At 46.8% G+C, this 21497-nt stretch overlaps 1 protein-coding gene across 3 annotated transcripts in view; it reads right to left on the bottom strand.

Moving 5' to 3' along the window:
• The window catches only part of NaPi-III (Na[+]-dependent inorganic phosphate cotransporter type III), an 85685-nt gene that overhangs the window by 22835 nt on the left and 41353 nt on the right, over nucleotides 1–21497 (bottom strand). For all 3 annotated transcript variants that reach the window (XM_055073900.2, XM_050183175.3, XM_050183178.3), the window contains 5 exons: nucleotides 12647–12748; nucleotides 11074–11300; nucleotides 6403–6499; nucleotides 5131–5250; nucleotides 3242–3286 (listed from right to left, as the gene is read on the bottom strand). In XM_055073900.2, coding sequence (XP_054929875.2) covers nucleotides 3242–3286; nucleotides 5131–5250; nucleotides 6403–6499; nucleotides 11074–11300; nucleotides 12647–12748 — 591 coding nt within the window. The remainder of the gene's footprint in view (nucleotides 1–3241; nucleotides 3287–5130; nucleotides 5251–6402; nucleotides 6500–11073; nucleotides 11301–12646; nucleotides 12749–21497) is intronic.

Genomic DNA, 21497 nt, shown 5'->3' with positions numbered 1-21497 from the left:
AGCCCTCAAGTGACAAACTAATAGTGGTATAATTCGTACATATAGTGTGCTCTTTTTTGTATATGCCTACTGCTGCTATGTATTTCTCAGGAAGGACGCACCAGGCCTACTGCCTTGCACAAGCCCAATAGCTTGTGACGCCGCGATTTGACGCATCATGCGCTGGAAAATGGGCCAGATTTGCACCTTTTCTCGCCAGTCGGGTGCTTTCACCGAGTTTATTTATAATTTCCCAATCATTTACGGCTTTGATTTCTTTATATGTGAAAGAGGAGGGATCAATCTTACTGAAACAGTCAAAAACATAAAACTGACTTTTCTGATGAAAATCGCCGTTTTTCGACCCGCGTCTCCCCTTAAGCACATTAAATAATTTTTTGCAAATTTAGGAAGCCTTCATCCATGTATATTATATATCACTGTGCAGCCACTAACAATATCACATTAAGCACAAACACTCTAATACAGACTACATTAAAGCTGTCCGTTGACTGGGATATAAGTTTCACTGCATGTAGTGACAGCTTCCAACTTAGAGAGAGGGGAAAACAACAACAACAAAGAAAACACACCCACATGTGCCTGGGCTAAGCAAAATGAATGGTCTGAAGAAAAAGTCAACTGGAGTGCACGCCATAAGTGAAATGTGGAAGAGAGCCAAGACAATCTGTTGTTCAAGAGATTGCATAGCTGCACTGGTTCAACAACAGAAAAGTTGGCATGTAGCTGAGACAACACAGCTGTCAATGCAACACTTCATTACAAATCTTGCTCGCAGAATGGACCTTTCCAAAAATGTGTGTGCACCTTCAGTAGCGGACACAAGGCAGTATGGGAAGTCAGAGCACCAAGTGCCGCAGAGGCTAAGAGATTTGCCTGTTCGCCTTGCCTGCAGCGTTTGAGCTGCCTGGGGCCCGGTGCTTACTTTTCCCGCAATGCCTTATGCCTAACCCGAAGCGGAGTAAGCTGCGCATTGTGGGAGCTTGCACACTGCAGCCAAGGGCAGCAGGCGAGTCTCCAGCAGCCACGGCAGCCAGCGCTCCAACTTCCCATATCGCCTTGCAGCTGCCGCTGACTGTGCGCAAACGATTATGCAACAAGTTCTGTTGGAAATTACAACAGGAAGTTTGCGGGAAACATTAGGTCACGAAAGTGAATAATTAAAATCTACAGTGAATAAACGGAATAATGTGCTCATAAAAAACTGCAAATTAATTTCCAATAATTCATGCTTTCTATGAATAAATACGATCATGTATCACCATTGTCGATGGCTGTTCTCTACGCGAAAATGTAGTGTTGCTTCAAACTATGGTAATCATTGGGAAATTCTTAAATGTTTCATCTGTGGTTGAAGATTGGGAGACAAGCTGCTTTGTGTTCTGAAATGCCTCGACGTTATCAAACCTGTGTGTAGCAAGAGCTCAGATTCAAAGCTCACTTTTACTGAGAGTTGCAAGTGATAGCAACTTCGACACCATGGTAATCCTTTCCTCCAGTACTCAGCTTTTTTTTTTCACAGTGTGTGGGGTTTCTGGCTCTCGCGGCGTTTTTCGGGCTCTCGCGGTGGTTGTGTGGAGCCATTGCGTTGTGTTGCCGGGGGCTCCGTGTCCCTCTCCTCCTTGCCTGGCCGGGGTGGCAGCGGGTCATAAAACACTGTCACTCTGCTGTCATCCCGCCCATGGCAAGGTCAACAGGCTTTCCCCATTGGCGGACATTTTGGCGGGATTCGGGCCCTGCTTGCGTGCGCTCCGGGTAAGCGCGCGCAAGACGGGGCCCGAGGAGACCACATCGGGGCGTCTGAAGGTGCGTACGTGTTCCTCTCTGCCGGCGGCGGCCCCCTTTGTCCGCCGCCGGCCGATGGTTACTTCGGCTCGTCGGGGTCCCGGCCTCGGCGGGCGCGCGCGCACTCTTTCGTCGTCTCGATGTCCTGAGGCAGCGTCTGCCGATCGTGCCCCCGTCTGTTCCTCTGTCGTTTCTCTCTATTTCCCTTTTCTCTGCTGTGGGGCGCGCGATGGCAGGCGCTGACCGAAGGATAGGCAACCTCTTACTGCTTTGGTTCTTTGTTATTTGTTCCTCGTTTCTTTGTTCTCTCTCTGTCGCGGTGCGCCGTTAGCGGCCATCGGCGACCGTTTGACGATGTTTTGTGTAACTAGCTTCGTATTCGGACGTGACGTTAAAACTGATGTTTCTATTGAGTCCCAGCTCAATAAATGTTCTTTGTGACCTCTCGAGAGCTTTGCCTAGGGTCTCCCTTGCTGCGCGCGCGGTCTCGCCTTCCCCTAAGCTGTGGGGCCGGCGGGGCGCATACGCGCGCAGCTGCGCGTCGGCACACGGAGCGGACCGGAGCAGGCGCGGACGCGCGGTGCCCTGCACGCATGGCGGCTCGGATTGCTCGAACCCGCGGTGGTCGTCCGGCGCGCGCGGAATCGGAGCGTGCGCGCCGTGAGCGTCGCGGGTGAAGACCACAAGTGAAATAGAACATAATTACATTATTTCACGACTGGTTTCAAAAACACAAACCTCACATCTAACCCTTCGTCCTCAGTTTACAGTAGCTATGGAGTTCTTGACCCTCTGCTGTGCAACAGAGGGAGCGCAGTGATAATATCCGAGTCCAAAAGAACCACAAATAAAAACTGAACTTGGCTGTGTTCAACAGCAAAACCCCATCAACTAAAGCTAGCTTACTTATGCTTTTTGATAGAACAACCGGGCATTACATTGTATCGCAGTTGTTTCCAGAGAATAGCGGGCTAAGGTGGCTCACATGCTTCAGTTGTGGACTGATGCACACAGCTGTGGACTGATGATAAAACTATTATCTATGACTGAGCTACATAAATTCTACAATAAACTGCATGTAGTGTATGTATGCAATTGCTACAGTCATCAGAATGTCCTTGCATCTCTCCATGACATGCAGTTATTCTCATGTGTTAAGTATCAACACACAGGTGTAGAGCGCTACCTACAGCACAATAATAAATGGATAAGCGAAGGCAGCATGCCTTGTCGAGTCAGATAATGCACATTGCAAATGGTACTAGCTAATAAAAAGAAAACCTTGCAAAATAGCAACAGAAATCACTCTTTTATACTTGCCAGTAGACCCATATGATTTTGTTGACGATTCTGTCAACCGGCAATGAACAGAAAGCCGTAAACGAAATTGTAGAAAGAAGAGGAGAAATTTCGAGAACGCACTGAAAAGAATAGGTCAACAAAAATATTTACTAACCGGTCATGGTTATTCGGTCGTTATCAGTGTCATTGGAGAGGTCCCCTAAAAGGAATACGTGCAAACAGGCATGCGCAGCCATTAGGAAAGTCAAGCCAGAAAAATGCAGGTGCATGCGCAACAAAACTATTTTCAAATGAGCTCTAATCACTTACGTGCTATTGCTACAATTAAATGCAAAAGGAAAAAAAAAACAGCGAGCAGGTAAGTACAGATGTCCATGTTAGGTCCACAGGCAGTGCTACTAGAATGAGCCACATTTTCAAGCGCACAATCCAACCCTGCTGGTCGTCCGTGCCGTGGCATCGAGTGCGACTCTCGAAAAATGATATGGCGGTGTACTATAGAGTGGAGGTCCAAAAACAACTTTGTCTTGCATCACTGCCATCACAGATATGTTTTAATTGGGATGCACTGCAATGCGGAATGCGGTCCACATTTGCACTGCAATTGTGCCCTCACATAAGGGGCAGCGCCAGGATTTCTATGTTCATATTTTTTTAAATGTGGGGGAGGGGGGGAGGCACAATTCTCCACATTTATTGGGTGTGCAGATAGGCACTTAGGCACTCTACGGCAGTGGCGTAGCCAGAAACTTCGTTTGGTGGGGTGGCTCACATTCTAGCTCAGCCTGCTCCTTATAGAATCTGTCAAGGGGTCGAATACGTCAATGATAACTGCATTGCCATTGCCAAGGATGCTGCAAATGAATTTTTAAGTGCTACGCACTGTCAAGACATGTAAAATGTGTATTTTTTCATAAAAGAATATATTCGTATGTCCCTAAGAAATAACCAATATCGATGCTTCCACCTTTCTTCTCTATTAAAAAGAATTTATCAAACAAACTTTAGAACTATATCAGTTCGAAACCGGCAAAGGAGTGCATGCCGCTGATATGAAAAATGTGAAGGCCATGAAATGAACAAGTTGAGGACAAATAATTTAATGAAACTATGTAATTCAAGAACCTTCTTTACATTTTTGTACATATGCAACAGCCAGGAAAAAATCTCAATGACGTTGTCCTTCATTCCAATGTATTGCGCAGGAGCAGCTGTCACTGGTTGAGTATTGTGAGCAAGTGGACCAAAATTTTAGTCGCAACAGAGAGCACATATAAAAAGCAGGAGTTCTGCAAAATATACATTAGAAATGCAAAGGTATAATGGAATATAAAAACGAGAAGATACAGCTTGATAAAGGGTAAAAAAGTGTAATTGGAAACAAAGTTCACTGCATGTATGCACAAAAGCTCATAACAAGATAGTTAAACATACATATAAGCCTCCAATAAATCTATGTATCTAAACAAAAGTCACTGTATATAATGCATCAAACAAAGCAAATAAACATGCTGCGCAATCACAGATTCACAGAATCCATTACCCACCTGCCTTTAATCTAAACTCTACAAAGCCATCTTTCTATCTCTTAATGCAACACCTATCATTTTCAATTCAGTCGCTCAACCTATAATTTTCCATTCCGTCCCTGACTGTGCAGTCTTCAGCCTAATTTCGTACTTATTTCTTATCATCCAGGTTGTGACCTTAATTTAAAGATCAGCTGAACACCAAACAAATGACAAGCCATTCTTGTTTTCAATGATAGTGGTAACCTTCCCTTTTGTGACTTAGGAGTACCAGGCTAATTGCACTTCAACCAATTTGGTTTTAACAAACGTTTATAAAGCACAATGCACCTGTGCTTACACTAGCAGAAACAAGTGGGGCAAAAATTAGTAAGACTTAAGCAAAAATGGTCAGACAGGGTCAGGTACTCGCTTTTTGCAGAGCTCATGCATCACCCTTGCGTGAACCTTTCTGGGCTTCACTATGCAGTTCAAACATGCTGGGCACTACCGATGCATTCTCCCTCTCACTCACTCTCAATGGTGGCCCTAAGACGAGGAACGATGAAGAACCAGACGACAATTACTGAGATCAGAGCAATGGAGAGAGCGACGATCATGGCACCCCACCAAGGAATAAGGTTGAACCTGAGCACTGAAAAATAAAAGATGGCAGCAATGTAGATCAATTCAAAGAATGAAAGAAGAAAGTACATAGCAGTTACTCAAAATTGCAGTAGAAACTCAAAGAATAACCACACCCTTGCTTTTCTCACCCCTGTCACAAGAATTAGTCGTGAGGCTTTAACATGAATAAAAATGATAACTATATATTTAACCAAAGGACTCTTCACAGAAGCAGTTCATAGAGATACCTCATCTTCAAAACTTGAAAGCAAATCTTTGTGATGTTATATATTGTGGCAAAAACTGGCTGAGACTTTTTAATTACTGACAAATGTAACATTCCCCTTCCCCCTTCAATCTAAAGAAAAGAAGAAACCAAGCTTTTATATGCTCCCCATGCAGCGTAAAGGCCCTAACGCACTAAAAGAGAATGAGAGGTGCATTTCCATAGGGTGATATAAGCAATGCCATAAACTGGGAATAAGAGAAACTGACAAAGGCAAGGTTGGCCTTGGGATAGATTTTGTCTGCTAAGAATTCATCCTGTCTTGCCAAGCAGACACTCAGTGGGATTCATAAAATCAATGTACCGCTATGGCCTGATTTAGTACTTTTAAGTTTTCCTTCCCCAATACAGTGTCCCGCTGCATTGTCAGAATTACTTGCTGATACAGTATTGCTTTCATCATTTGCAATATTTTTGATACTATAATGTGCGGTCAAAGCACTGCATTAGCTTTGTTTGCCATGTAAGTTTGAGAGCATTTTTCATCTATCAAAATAATATAACATATAACACCATTCACAAATCCACCATGCACATAAAGCATTAACGGGCAATCTTCCCCATAAGGCAATGTTGCACCATGTTTATGACTATGTGTTGCAGAGGGACAATTACTTCCAGAATTCTGCATATCCCTTAATATCTTTCTTAATGTGCAATAGACAAGAGCAACATCAGCAGCGAATTTGAGGCTCATTTCCGGAAGATCTGACTCACTTCACAATACTTTCACTGTGTTCACATGGAGTGAACCGTGCTCTAACATAATAGTGCGTTGCAGCTTTTTTACAGAATTTGCCGGAGTTATGATATGGGGGCCTGTTTTCCAATCTGACATGTCATGTTGCTCGACATGACAACTACCAATTTTCATGTCAAAAGTGCAACACTTACGCTGCGGTCCATCATGCACAACAGAGAAGATGTTGATGAAGAGAGTGAACCCGTAGAAGAATGGCAGTGACCTCAGACCAGGCTCCAGTGGCTTCTCCTGCCAGAAAAATGCAAATGAGTGCTTGCTAAAGAAAAGTATTTGCATGAGCTTTGAATGTGCAGTTTGCTATTTTACAGCATGGATTCTAACAAATTTCTGGACAAGGAAATGTGTTCCCAGCTATGGCTACATTATGCAAGACGGGTTACCATTGGGACCCTTAAATTAACTCCAACTTCTGTGCACTCTTTTTAGTGGTTAGTTTGGGTTGTGCTAAGCAGACAGTGCCCCTGGCTTTGGCACCATTGCTTGCCTTTTGAGTGCACCGATGAAAGATAATTTTGCAGCGATAAAAGATGAAAGTATAGGTGTTCATATGTAGAATAATGTGACAAGGTGGAGATAAATGGTGGGCAAAACAGAAAAGCAACATGAGGGGCAAACCAGTGGCACATCAATGTGGTTTCATGTGCTCAGCATACTGCTAAGGTTGACAAAAACATGATCAGACATTCTTACATTCTAGCAAGTAGCACAATTTGCACTGGCAAACAGAAAAGGCTAAGTTTTGTGCACATCCTGCCATCACTGTGTGCAAGTTTTGGGAGCTGGGGATTACCAGTGTTCCATATATGACTTTCTAAAATTCTGTGACAGTTAAACTGCTCTATGTGTTTGCTACCTATAACCTTTATTCTTTGCAATTGCTAACACCAATATGTTTGCAACAGTGAAACTAGACAAGATCTAAGAAAAAGGAAGGGACACTACACAGCACTGACTTATATATAAACTGAAGTTTACTTCAAGAAAACATCCAATATATAAAGCATAACAATCACATGATCTTCCCCCAGCCCCTTGGCATACACAAGGATCACTATAAAAAAACAATCTTTGAGTTGAAAGTGCACAGCTTTCGAAGATGCCATGCACATCATAAGGGGAAGGAAACTGACAAGAAATATTAAAATAGAGATAAAGCACCAGAAGAAAGAAACATCAGCAGTAATAAAGATAAAAATACATATCGCTAGGCACCAAGCAGATTGGTGGCCTTATCCGAGCTCTAATAAGGCATCGCTTTCTTGCATCAAAATGAATGGCTGATTAACACATTCTGAGCCCTTCTTTCTTAAACGGTAAGCCTCCATTAATGGACGCAACAACATTTAATGGTATTTGAACAGCAGGGAGGTGCCATAGACCGGATGAAGTTTTTTATAGTGGTCCTGGCATATGCTAAGGGGATGGGTGAAGATCATGTAATATCATTGTTATGCTTTATATATTGAATGTTTTCTTGAAATAAACTCCCATTGTAGTCAGTGCTGTAAGTTGTACCTTGCCTATTCTTAGTCCTTGTCTAGTTGTGCTGTTGCAACCACAAACCTATACCAATTGGCCTGATCTTCCATACTGCTAGCAGGAACCTCAAGGAGAAATAAACTGACAAAAAATATGAAAATAGCGATAATAGAACAAGAAAAAAAGAAACATCAGTAGAGATAAAAATAAAAATAAATATCGCTAAGCGCTAAGCAGATGGTGGCCTTATCCGCACTAGCACTATTTTCGCTTTTAGTGCCACACAACGAAGCCTGCGTTGCCGTTTCACTGATAGGCAGCTGATGCTGAGCGACAGACAGTTGAGTGAATGAGAGTGGATATGCACTGACACTGCACGTGTACTTCGATAGCGCGCTTATCCGCGGCTCTAGGGTTTGCAGCGCGCTGTTAATAGCAGTGCTTGGCTAGAGACGCTGGCAAGCACTGCAATGACGAGTCAGTGGTGTGGCAGCCAAGGGTGAGGCACACGCAATTCGTGACAAGGGCACAGGGAGCAGCCGATAGCGATCTCGAGCCCGACGGTAGCCGCAGAAACGACAGGAAGAAGAGGCAAGGCGCGAGTCAAGTGTCCTCTCAGTCTGGTGCTCCGGGCTGGCGTGGGTTGGCGCCCGAGCGTTTGCGCACGCCGCCGCCCTGCCCGATCGCAGAAGCCTACTGTCGGCGAGAAGCAGCAGCGCGTCAGGGCAACACCCTCAGAGAACTTAAGGCCTTCTGGCTGTACCCTCTCCCCTTGAGCTACGTCACGCAAAAGAGGCCCACATAGAAGTTCCGTGCAGCGTGCTACGAAGCTACGAGCGGCGCAGCTGTGTTGAAAATGAGACGCGGAAGACCGAGTGGGCGACGACGGCGATAACAATTAGATTAGTTCCGGGAACCCTGCCGCTCCTTGGATAGCTTTGGGTTTAGAAAAGTCCTGGCACGCTGCGACATGCTTCCGAGCGCACTTTTTTTCTGGACGTGAACCGCGCATGCAGTCTCTGTGCTTGTGCTGCGACTGCGGTTGTGAGTCCGGCAAGCTTTCATTGCCGCGGAATGTGGATTACGTCCATGCCAGGATATGCCTAATAAGTGCTGCGTGCCCAATTGCTAGAGCAATTACCAATCGGGGCCGAAAAAATCATGCGTTCATGTTTCCGCAAGATCAATGACAGAATATTAGGTGCCAATGCTAAGAAGAGAAAAGCTGGAATTCTGCGGAATAAGGCAGCTGTTTCTTAGTAAATAGTTGCACGAATGTTTTGCATCTCCACTGCTAAACCCATTTGAGGTGTTGTAAATATGTGGACTTCGTACTGTATGCAATAATGCCTCGAAAGCGAAATTATATTCGTTTAGAGCCTAATCTACGCCTAACATGTGCCCCGAATGTGAAGAAGGGCACACCAGTGAAGTTGTCATGAGATATGTGTTATGGTGCAATGCTAACATTTCGTTGAAATTTTGTGGTCGCATGAACGGCAAACTCTTTGACGCCGACGATAAATCAAGGCAAAGCAGCTACTCTGAAGAAGAGGGTAGCACTGTGACTTTTCAATATAAGCCATGCTCCCTGTCATCATCTCCCCGAAATTCGTTCTCAATCCTAAGGCTGAACAATTTCATTTTTTATGGACGGGCTTTTTAATAATGCAGCGCGTAAATTGTTTTGCACAAATAAAATAATCTTGGAACACCCTCTGGTCTAAGCGAGACATCTGCTCAACTATGCACGGCCTCTTTTTCGTGACGTCACTCGCCGAGCGCTCAGGCCTTCTCTTGTCTATAAGTGGTGTTGGCCAGGGTTAACCCTGACCTGTTGTGGCTGCACGTGCCAACTGCGTTTTCGGGGCGACTACTACAAGGGGCTAGCTATCGAAGCCGTAAAATTCGCAGCCGCGCCACACCCTCGTATATGCTAATCTGCGCGACACTTGAGAGGGCGGCGGTTATCTCTTCCGAACAGAGAGAGGGGGTGGGGGAGGGGAGGAGATGAGCACGTGCATCACGACTAGCGTACGTGTGCAAAGCATGCTCGCGCAGATAGCCCATATCGTAGGCGGGAAAATAAGGAAAGAAAAAAAGATGCAGTCAAAGGCGAGCAGCCATGCAAAGCACAGTGCTTGCACGGAAACTATCTATATGTCCGTCTCGTATGTAAACATCGCAGGTCAGCTAAGAAAAGAAAGGGGGGGGGGAGGGGTGCTATGCAGAAAACTTCCAAGCTGATTATCTAAGTGAATAGATTTCTGACAATACCGAATTATGCGTGCAACTTTCTAAATCACCGAAATGCACCGGACGGGCCAGCAAGATTATGAAGCTGGCACGCTTAAATCTTTCACGGTGTTCTGATGATCAAAGCATGATGTAGTGGTGTGTAGTGCTTTTAGACGAGTAAAGGCAACTATTTCTGACGGGTTACTCAAGGATTTCATTTTTTTTTTATATCTAGAAGCTTTCCTTTGAGTGCGTTAATTAGATGTTACGAAAACGAGCAAAGCGAACATTGAAAACGTTGCACACTGTACGCGAGAAATATAATGCCATCGAGCTCATCCAAGGACTACCTATCCTACGAGCGCGCATGCGCGTATTTGGCGAGATACGGAATAAAACGCACGTCCAGGTTCCGAAGGAAGTTAGTCGCTTTATTTATTTATTTATTTATTTATTTATTTATTTATTTATTTATTTACTTATTTATTTATCATACCATCAGGGCCACAGGCATTACAGCGGTGAGTGGCACTAATAATAATTTTAAAAAATCCTGTGGATGCTGGACTTAGAGCGAAGCCAGTGCGTACGCAATAATTAGTGTACGAAGGACAAGTGCCAGAGCCTGCAATGCCCACAAAAGAAATTTCTGAGCCTGGCGGCTCGTGGACTGCAATCTGTATATGCGCTAGCTAAATTTACGGAAAATGGTTGTTTCCACTGAAGCACGGCACACGTACAGAGTGCAACGGTCCTACATGAATAAAACAGCTAAGTCGAATACGGGAAAATAAAAATTAAAAAAAAAATACGGAAGTTCTACGTGCCAAAGCCACGATTTGATTATGAGGCGGCACGCCGTAGTGAGGGACACCGGATTAATTCATTAATAACGTAAGCAGGCCCATATACAGAACTATATATGCATGTCAGGAGAACATCCCGTCAGTCTAATACGATTTACAGAACTTACAAGCCCTTTCGTAAGGAGCACGTATACCTTCTTGACACCTTAAGCATAGGGTCATAAACAACGAGAGTGCCACATATAGTATATAGACGAGCCCCCCCCGTGGCCACCGCACCTTCCTGAGGATGAGGAACTGGATGAGCATGTAGAGGACGGCGGAGACGATGCCCGACAGGACGGGCGAGATGAACCAGGAGAGGACGATCTTGCCCAGCTCCCACCAGCGGATGCCGCGCAGACCTCGCGCCACCAGCGAGAAGCCCACCACGGCGCCCACGATGCTGTGCGTGCCCGAGATGGGAAGGCTGAACGCCGTCGCCAGGATGTTCCAAATGGCGCTTCCTGCACGGCCAGCCGGCCCGGTGTGTGAGAGAACGCCGCAAGGTCGCGGTCAAGGCTCCGTGACCCTCTCGCCCCTCCTCTTGTTCCGTAGCTCTATCTTTAGGTATACGCGCCGCCGACGTCGCCACACTAACTCAGCGACGCCTTTCAGAGGCGTAGAATGCTGTACAACGTTGTTACTACAGCTGTTACCTGGCTTGGATAGCAACGGTATTATAATAACGCTGTGCTAAAGACGGCTCTCCTGACGCGCATTACTGCCGTGATACCGCAGAACGGGAACTGTACCGCTGGCAGCGACTACCTGCAACGCAGTGTTCAAAGTAGGCATGTTGCTACGTTGCGCGAACCTTTCCAGGCAACCAAGAGCCGAAAATATGTTCAAAATGTTACGGCAGCGCCGGCACCTTTACGACAGCAGGCGAACGGAACCGACCGCAGGTAACCTTAATTCTGCCGCTGCACCATCCGACGCGAGTTTTCACTTAGCGAGCCAGAATTTGGTTGAACATAATGTCACGTGACGTCGCACCGGCGTTGATGGTTGCCGTCAACGCCTGCCGCATAAAGTTAGTATACGGCAAATGTGATACGCGCATACGTACACACGCTAAAGCATTGCAATGCCTGATGATTTTGCTAGCTTCCAAGTTCTTCTACTCGACTATATATAGCGCGCGCTTTCACAAGCTTCATCACTAGTTCCGAGTAATATCAGTAACGTCCACTCGCCACATTTTAGACTAGGATATATAATGCTCTGTTTGATTTGGATAACTATCAAGACACGTGATTCGGCAACCATGCTTTCATGCGTTCCAAAAGTGCCCAATTCGCACGATCTCTCGGTATAGAGTCAAAATTTTAGCTTCGCCGTAGGGAACATTTCACAAGTATCGCAGCTTTTAAATATTACTGAAAGGTGGCTATGAACGAACGGTTTTCGGCCGCATTCGCAGACGTCCGGGCAGTGAAGAATAGTCAGATTGCGGCTCGCACTGAGGACCTTCGCCTTGAAATTTTACGAGACCGTAATCAAATCAAGCAATGACAACCACTACAGAATTGTGAAGAGTGCCGTGCGAAAGGCGCCTTCTCCACAAAATTATTACTAAATAAAGCATGGGCGTTTTAGCAGTGCAGAAGAAGCAAAACTAATCTGGCGTATAGCTGTTACTATACTGAATTGCACAGTTTTACTTTAGATTACGCTTTCGCGTAATCTAAACGAAATTATGTGCGAATAATGGCGGATATAAGATAAGCACGCGAGCATTAGTCTGACGAAAGTTTAGCACTGGTGAGACGGAAAAATAAACAATAGATGCTCCGTAGCTGCAACTTACCGCCTAGGGCAGCCAGGTTGCCAAGCATGAGATCCTTCGGGGCCCCTTCGTACATGGATACGTCGAGTATGCCCTTGCGAACCGTGTCAGATACCTTGTAACCTGTAGCAGCAAGATGGCAAGTATTTTATTTCTTTAATCACGGGAGATGCCTTCGACGACGTGTTGCTGCCGCTTGTATGGAATAATTATAGGGATCAAATGTAGTGCCTGGATACATAAAGTGAATTTCCTGGCCAATCTAAGCAGTGCTGGATCTGTTTGATAACGTGTGGTTGGTACTTTTATGGAACGATTTGAGGCACCGGGATGATTTTCAAACCAAATCAAATTTAATGCCCCGATACAAATACTTAATTTTCTGGTCAGACAGCACGTAATGCTTGTCCGTCGGCCAGGGTGCAGATGATGCATGGCTGAAAAATTAAATTCAACAACACTCAACAACAGTGCTTAATTAAACACTCAAAACGACATTAAAGAGAAAAACGAAACCAGCAATACTACGCATTTATTCGGGGAAGGTTGGTTGTTAGCGGAGCAAGTAAACGCCAAATCTTCCCTTTAGAAATTCGGCGCCCAAATCGCGGCACCGGTCACATCACGCTGACGTCACGAATTTCATGACATTTTAGCGTATTTGGGCGCACTGTAAGGAAAGAGAAGTTCCCAAAGGCTGCCAGCTTGGATCTTTGCGTAATTTAGACTGAAATACCATGAATGTTGGACCGTCGGCTTTGGCAGCGCAAGCAACTGCCTACTCACTCGTATAAATCGACCATGGCGTAATATAGTTACAACCAGTGCTTACCGCGCTGGGCTTACGAATGCTGGTGAGATTGCAAGTCAGATGTCGATTTTCTACGTCAATCACGTAATGCCTTGCTCGAACGAAAAATAGACGAACGAATAAACACGCTTGGATCATTTCCTTGCTCGTGAGATGTAGTTTTTTTTATCTTTTTTTTAACAAAGTAACTTAGACAAAATAATGTCGGAAAAAAGAATCAGCCATAGGAACGGCTACACTTACGTCGAAATGTACTGCGTTATAAATGAACATCAGTAACTGTCTCTCCTGTCTCTTCAAGCTGTTATATTAGTGAGCGCAGTTAGAACTAACTACACTGATTGTACTGGCTGCTGAGCAGGAGTAATTGTGCTTTCGCGCTTTATCGTCTTGTTAAACGGTTTTGAGGGCTGCATAAGCCAGGAAGGGCGGCCGCTGTTTTCTGCCTTACTTTGCCAAAGCATGCCATCCATCCTTGGATGATGCAAACAGCCTCACCACCAGATCCAGCTCTCACAATCACAGATCCTCACTCTCAATTACGATGCAGTCATTCATCACATTGAGCGTAGACCAGGCCACCCCATCTGTCAGGTCTGTGGGAAGCATCCTAAGGAGACGCGCACGGGCACGTAATGTTCTCGCGTCTCCTGCTCACCCCGCATTTCCCCTTCCACGCATTACACATGGGTGAGCTGGGCCGCACCACACGAATACCTGCGCTACACCAACGTTACTAGATCTAGTAACGGTGCGCTACACTGTGTGGCTGCTCCTGGTGCGTTACGTCCGCCACCACTAACGAGCTTTGGCGCTACCTACCGTCCTGTTCCAAAGGGGACGTTCATAGCATGCATGCATCCACCCATCCAATCTGCCACCGCTGAGCGCCGCATCCACAAGCGTGGACGACTCGGACTAGAGTTGTCGTAGAACAGATTTATTATTATTATTATTATTATTATTATTATTATTATTATTATTATTGTTGTTGTTGTTGTAGCTAAAGTAGATTTCGCATGTTACCGACAAATATTATTGCACCTTAACTCGAAAAACCTAAGTGACTCCTCTCAGCTATAAAGCTATTTGCATCATCCAAGCAAGGCAGAAGGCGATGACCGGCGGTCTTCTGTCTTTCGTGGCTGATGCAACACCACCGCGCTTTGCGACGACGCCGGGCGCGTCAGTTGGGCATATCACGACGCATCTAACTGGGGCATAAACTGGGGAGCTCTCACAGCTGATAAACCTCTGCGCTCATATCTTATCGCGATCATCACATTCCTCGCAATGGAAGAAACAGGAGTCCTGTTAACTCATCCTCCGCGATCTAGCCGGCTCAAACAACAAAAAAGATTGCGCAAGTCAGGCACAGTCTGAAGGCAGATTAGCGACCGCGTACAATGCACAATACATGAACGAGAACTGTCACAGATGAGAACACTTGAGGAACGCAAAGCGACATCGTTATCGTACAATGAGCGATCCTATAGAATTTCTTTACGTTATGTAACACGCACTTCAGCGCAAGGGAAGGGGGCACAACCAGTTGATAATTCACAGTGAAATAAAGCAGTCACTATCGCACTATAGGTCATAAGGCCTCAGGCACTATATAGAGAAGAAATTAACTTCAAACAGATCATTAAACGAAAGAAACACTGCCATATTTCACTTGTATGACGTCAGTAGTAATACAGAATTAAAGTTAGAACAAATTAGAGTCAGATGGAGTAAAGTGAATTAATGTGCAGTAAAGTGAATGAAGGTGAATTAAAGTGGATTAAGGTTGGCACAAATTAGAGCAAGGTAGATTAAGGTTGGTACAATTTAGAGCAAGGTGGATTACGGTAGAGTTGTGAAGGACGCGTCACAATGTATGACGTCACGTATCATGGACGTAACCAATTAATTAGAGAAGCCATTATGCTTTCGAATTCAAATCACGTAAGGATACTGAAGTGACTGAATTTTTTTCAACAACCTCCCCGGGAATACACTTCCCGGCAGTCTATCCTTGATCCTTGCCGTTGCAGCCACAACGGCGTGCGAGTTGATCGGTACGACGATTACGCTATAGCTTACACTTGAACGCAAAGTGCGCAGAAACCATCGGAGAAGATTGTACAAGTAAACTAGGCTTATACCGTTTTGCAACATCTGAGCTTGTCTCTGCGTAATTTCCTTGCCTAGTTGAAGCGCCGTCACGCTCGCAGTCAAAGCGCAGGCATGGCAGCGATACGCATGGCTGTGTGCGTGAACTTCGTCGCAAATATGCTTCGTCCAGCTTTCGCGGTGTATCAGGCAACACCAGGCGCGTCCTTTCTGCCGACGAGCTTGCCCGATCCTGAGGGTGGTGCAACGTCACATTGCGTCTCAAAGCCCTAGCTGACACGAATGAAGGAGGGGGGGGGGAAGATTTTTATAATGCCGATGTCACAAGGAGCACTTTCGTTCGCGATCGAGCCGAATAGGGATCGAGTTTCTCGACCGCGCAATTGGCTCTTTTGCGCAGGATGAAGGGAGCAAATCGCGGTCGAGGAATTCGATCCTGATCGGGCTCAACCGCGAAAGTGCCCCGTGAAATGGGGGTACAAGTAAATTGTTTCTATGCGACGCGACGAACGCGCCAAGCGTCTCAAAAAGCTGTAGCTTCCAAGGGGGAATGACCGGTAAGGTCGTTCTTCCGTCGTTATATAGGCATGCGTCTGTGGCATAACGGGTACATCATCGGGATACTGTGCAGGACAACCCTGGTTCAAATCCCGCCATCGGAAACGTAATTATTTCTGAGGAGCGGTTTGGGCGAAGGAACAGCGCTTTAGAAAGTGACAAGAGGATACGACTGACACGAGCGTGGCTAAGACAAGTGGCTATAAGGATGGTAACCGAATGTCTACCCACGTGCGCCCGTGCAGACGCATTTGCTATCTGCAAATATGGTGACTCCTGCGCCAATGAGCACTGCGCATCTTGGCTCGAAAAAGCGTCGTCATATCTTGAATGCGAGTAGTAAACGTGTCCCGCTCTCTCACACTTGCTGTGCTGGATGCCCGTACACTCGCAGATTTTAGCAGCGAACAAACATGGGGGGTTGTTGCTAATCGCCGTTTCTTCACCCAAGTATATACCGTCCGGCCCAAATTAACACGCTGGTAACACGAAGCTGTTTTCGCCAGTACCTATACGCTTGGCCTTCTCTACACTCCACCCCCCCCCCCTCCCCGGCCTTTGTCATCGAGACGACCTATAGACCCACGCTCAACACTGAGGAGGCAGGCCAAAAAAGCTTCGCTTTGAACAACGGCGCACGGAAGAACTTAACCGGCGGCGTAACCGTTGAAGAACGAAAGCACTGCACGACCGCACGTGCCACAGAATCTCGGTCAAGACTCCAGCCGAGTTTCTTGCACCCGTGAGCCGTTCGCAAAGCGAGGTTCAATCGTCGCTCATGAACTCTGGGGAGAGGGAGAGAGAGAGGGAGGGAACCAACGGCATGCAAGCGCTCGAACGCGAACACCTGACGGCGCGCCGAGATAAGAGAATTGAGGCAAGCGGCACGGATGCGCACAGTAGCGCGACGCAGACGAGCGAGGACGATAAAGAAACTCGCCACAAGTGCAATAAACATGATTGCTCGCAATCACTAGAGATGGAGGCTCAAAACATCTTCGCTCCCACGGGGATAAACGTGTGCCCCTACCGCGGTAAAGGAAATGCACCGCGCGGCATTGTGTTGAACAGAATAGTACCGCATACACGCAGCCCGATTGCACAGCCCAGCACATTGTAGTGCAGAAGATTGGCACCCGTCACATTAAAAAACGCGCAGCATCTTTTCATTCGTCTTCCTACAATGATTTTATAGCGATAACAATCATATGCAGACTCCAGGCGATAACATCGTCGCCGCGCGCCGTATGCGCGAGTGAAAGCGTGCCGGCGCCTAATCTCGCGCGCGCAAGGGAGGAAAACGGGGAACAGGCGCGCCGTCTTCCGTGGCGCGCAAGACACCGGGGAGAGGGGCGGTTTAGGAGAGGGCGTTATTCTGGCGAGTTGGCGCCAGAGTAGCGCGCCGTCGTCTGTTCACATGGCACGCGGCGATCGCGCCCTTCGATACCATATATGGAAACAAAGCACTGCATGAGCGGAGGTCCGTCTGCGGCGGCTGCTGGCACCCAAGCGTACCGACGCGATGCCTCTCACGATCTCACGATTAACGAGGCAGTCGCGAAGCACTTCGCTCCGTTTGCAACGTGCCGCACGCGACAGATTGCCCGCGCTATGAAAAATGAATGAAAATGAAAAAAGTATAGAGCTGCGTTAAAATTTCGCATTACGGAGTATCGTAATTGTCGGCGTCACCGTGAGGTTCCGTATAAAGTCTAAGGGCGATAATATCGTCGCCGCGCGCCATACGCTGTATGCAGTGGCGTAGCAACAGGGGGGGCCGGGGGGCCGTGGGCCCCGGGTGCAAGGGGCCAGCGGGGGGGGGGGTGTCATATACGTCTGAAGACACCCCTAGCTCTTTCCGCCGGCTACACCCGGGGGGGGGGGGGGGTGACAGAAGACCTATGGGCCCCGGGTGCCAAACGACCTAGCTACGCCACTGGCTGTATGTGCAAGTGAAAGCGTGCGAAAGTGAGCCTGCGAACGCGGCTCAATCTCGCGTGTGCGAGCGAAAAAGGCGGACCGGAAGCGCGACCTCTCCAGTCGCGCATGAGGCACGGGGGTGAGACCAAGGAGGGGGGGGGGGGGCGTTGTTCTCCGCGGGCTACTGCTTACGGCGAGGTCGTGCGGGCGCCGCATCTTGAAAGCGATCTACGCGATCTAATATATATGGCTCCCACTACGGAAGCAGAAATCTGTTCGCTACTGCTAAAATTAAATAACAGTAGTACTTCAGGAATCGATAATTTCAAAGCACAACCCATAAAAGCAGTTGCGCACATTATTAATCGTCCACTATCACATATGTGCAACTTGATCTTAAGTTCAGGTGTCTTCCCTGATAAGCTCAAGATTGCAAAAGTTACAGTAATTCATAACGGAGGCGATAGTGATGTCTTGAGCAATTATAGAAGAATCTCTATCTTGCCAATGTTCTCGAATAGAGCAAGTTATCAATGTACGCTTTCTAAGTTACTTTCAACAAAATAACGTTATAGTAGAGCAGCAGTATGGGTTTCAAAAATATAAGTCTGTCTGTCAGGCATTATTTGCCTTTGTGTCTGCCTCCTAGGCAACCATTTTCTGTTGCCTAAATAAAATACTTTGACTTTGACGTGGCCAAAGCGCGCGCCCCCGGGGGCCTCATGTTCAAAGCGATCTGCGATGTTTGCAGAGTGCGCGTAATGCCGGTAGTTTCGTATGTGCTGTGCTTTTCGACGTTTCGTCGTTCGCATTGAAGCGAGAGTGCATGAAGGTCAATTCGATCGCTGCTGCCGCCGCGATTCTTCACTCCAGCATTTTGACAGCGAGTTTCCCCGCTCATCGAGCGAGATGTGTTCATGTTTACCTGTGCGCGCATGACACCGTGCTTGTTAATTTAGTTAAAACATGTTGGCGGGCTAGATGGTTTGACTCTATGATAGAATGTGTAAGCGCGACTGATTAAGGATGTAGAAATAAACAGACACACAGAGACAGCGCTGCCCTGTGTGTACTTGTTCAGTCGCGCTTGCACATTATATCATTGTTAATTTAGTTGGTGAGCGAATGTTTACAAGTTTATACGGCCGATAAAACTACTATCCTTACTTCGTATAGACAGTTTTTTTTCATGGGCGCCACCATATTGCGTACGCAGTGGCGCCATCTATGGGAAGTCGGCATGCTGGCTTGGGCGAGCGCTCGGTATTCCATGTCAGGTATTCGCTCGGCGGTAATCTCTGGCGTTTGTTTTCGCGATCGTGCGGTATATTTAGTGTGACATACTGAAGTGGGTTAAGTCGGCATGGCCAGAGCTTCTACTGGCGGTGAGGCGGACGGAACGCGCAGCGTGATGTGTGCGCGCGCGTTTGAGCCTACAATCAGCCTCAGAGATAAATTGTGTATTTCTGAAAATTCCATTCACTAAAGTGACTAATGTTCTAAGCCGCGGTTTAGGAGGAATGAAACATACGCGACGATCGTAACAGCGTGGGTACGGTTCTGCTACGATAGAAGTTGTGCTACTTTGACAAGCGTTCAAACTGTTAGCTGCAGATTACATTGCGTGATTACTTGCTTCGGTGGACCAAGTTTACACCTATGAATAAAGTAGTTTTGGTTAGTAATAACAGCATACCTTACAGTGTGAATTATACTTGTTCAGCAAAGCGGCCGTTCACGAACTACACATGCATCCTAAACAGTGGTAGATGATGAATTGCAGATCTTTGTTCTGTATAGCGCAGGTCCACGCATCGGCATCAACGTTTATAGATCTACAAACGTTGTGCGGCATGACTATGCGAGGTCGTATTGCGGCGTTAGTCCGTTCTCGCGCTCTCTCTCTCTTGCGAGAAAAAGGATAATAAACAGGTTTTCTTTTTTCGGTTGCGTTCGTCCCGTTCTTACGACGCACTCACCCGTATTACGGAAATCTTGTCCTCGAAAATAGCCGTCCCATTCTTTTTATGCGATCCCTCTCGGATTTTACGGCTTTAAGAGCAAAAAAGGGCAATGCCGAAGCACATGGCTTATGTGTCATGCTGGTTCACCAACTGCAGTGATCGCTGTGTTGAGCAGCGCCATCGGCCTCATGCAGGAGGCTAGCGTAGACATATAGTGATTTCAAGTCTACTAGACTCCATAAGTGCGTGAGAACGATGCCGGTGTATCACAAATACTTGATAGCGCCTGCCGCTTAGATGTTTCGTGGTTGCCTTAGGTTGGCCATACACGAGCATGCGCTCTTATGTTTTAGTCCCTACGCCAAGCAATGAGATAGTGCACAGATTTACCATTTCTTGCTGGCAATACAGAAACGCCGGTTCTCTACGTTGAATTAAAACCGATACATCCAAAATAGTTCACAACACGTTCACACCCCACGGCTGATGATGCGCGTCACATGTTTGCGCCCGAAAGAGATATTTCCGCATATACGTAGTTATCAATGCACCGAAAGGCTACACACTGGTTCCCCAATGACCTTGTATGAAAGAACATTGCGTAAATTTCACAATGTACGAGCTAAACCATCTCCAAATCGTTTTGCAGTGCGCGACAGCAATACTTTCAAGATCGCACAAGCCATAGAGGAGGAAAGGCTCGCCGCGCGGCCTTTCCTCCTCGCCCGATGAAAAGGTATATAGCAATATACTAATTTGCTATCGCATTTGGTGCTTCGCCTTTCGGACGAAACTGCATTTTTTTTTCACTCAGTTTGACCCACCTTATTTTTTACCTCAGCTTTTTCTATCCGGATAAGTTTTTTTTTTTTTTTTTTTGCCCCCGAGTAAAGTGCCTCGCGCAAGCGGGCCCAGGGAGATATTCAATAACGCGCAGCGAAGCACAAGCCTCCATGACCACCGCGCTGCAGTTGCAATGCGGCAGTGATTCGAACGCGCGCGACCTTGCCACTCAGAACGTCATATATAACTGCTCGACTATTACACACTGCGGCGGGCGACTGACAAACGTGTCCCAGCAACCGCTGCGCACACGCTTTTTTGTTTGTTTGTTCTTGAAAGAAAAAGAAACTAGCAGTTTCGATAACACGGCATACCCCCTGAGGTTCCCAGGGTGCGCACAACAGAAAACTGGCGTCACCTAGGCAACTGCAGCGGGAGCTCCAATTCCATGTGCCGTCGGAAATTTCGACTGGAGATTCCGCGCAACTCAATTGGGAAGACGATTTATTTTCTTAAGCAGGAAAAGGAGAACGGTTAAAAATAAAAATAAAAGAAGAAAGAACGGCAGCAAGCGCGTCATCGCAAGGAAATGGTTCCACGGCGCGATGTCACAAAAGGGAACGAGCTACAGATTGGTGGACTCGGCTGCGCGGCAGGAACAACATTCGGAATCGCGTAGAAACAACACTGGAGACCTCACAATCAACCAGCCCTAACA

Source organism: Dermacentor andersoni, chromosome 4, assembly GCF_023375885.2.
Source record: "Dermacentor andersoni chromosome 4, qqDerAnde1_hic_scaffold, whole genome shotgun sequence".
Taxonomy (NCBI): domain Eukaryota; kingdom Metazoa; phylum Arthropoda; class Arachnida; order Ixodida; family Ixodidae; genus Dermacentor; species Dermacentor andersoni.
Note: the sequence above shows the minus strand (reverse complement) of the source record. Positions and strands in the feature narration are given on the sequence as shown.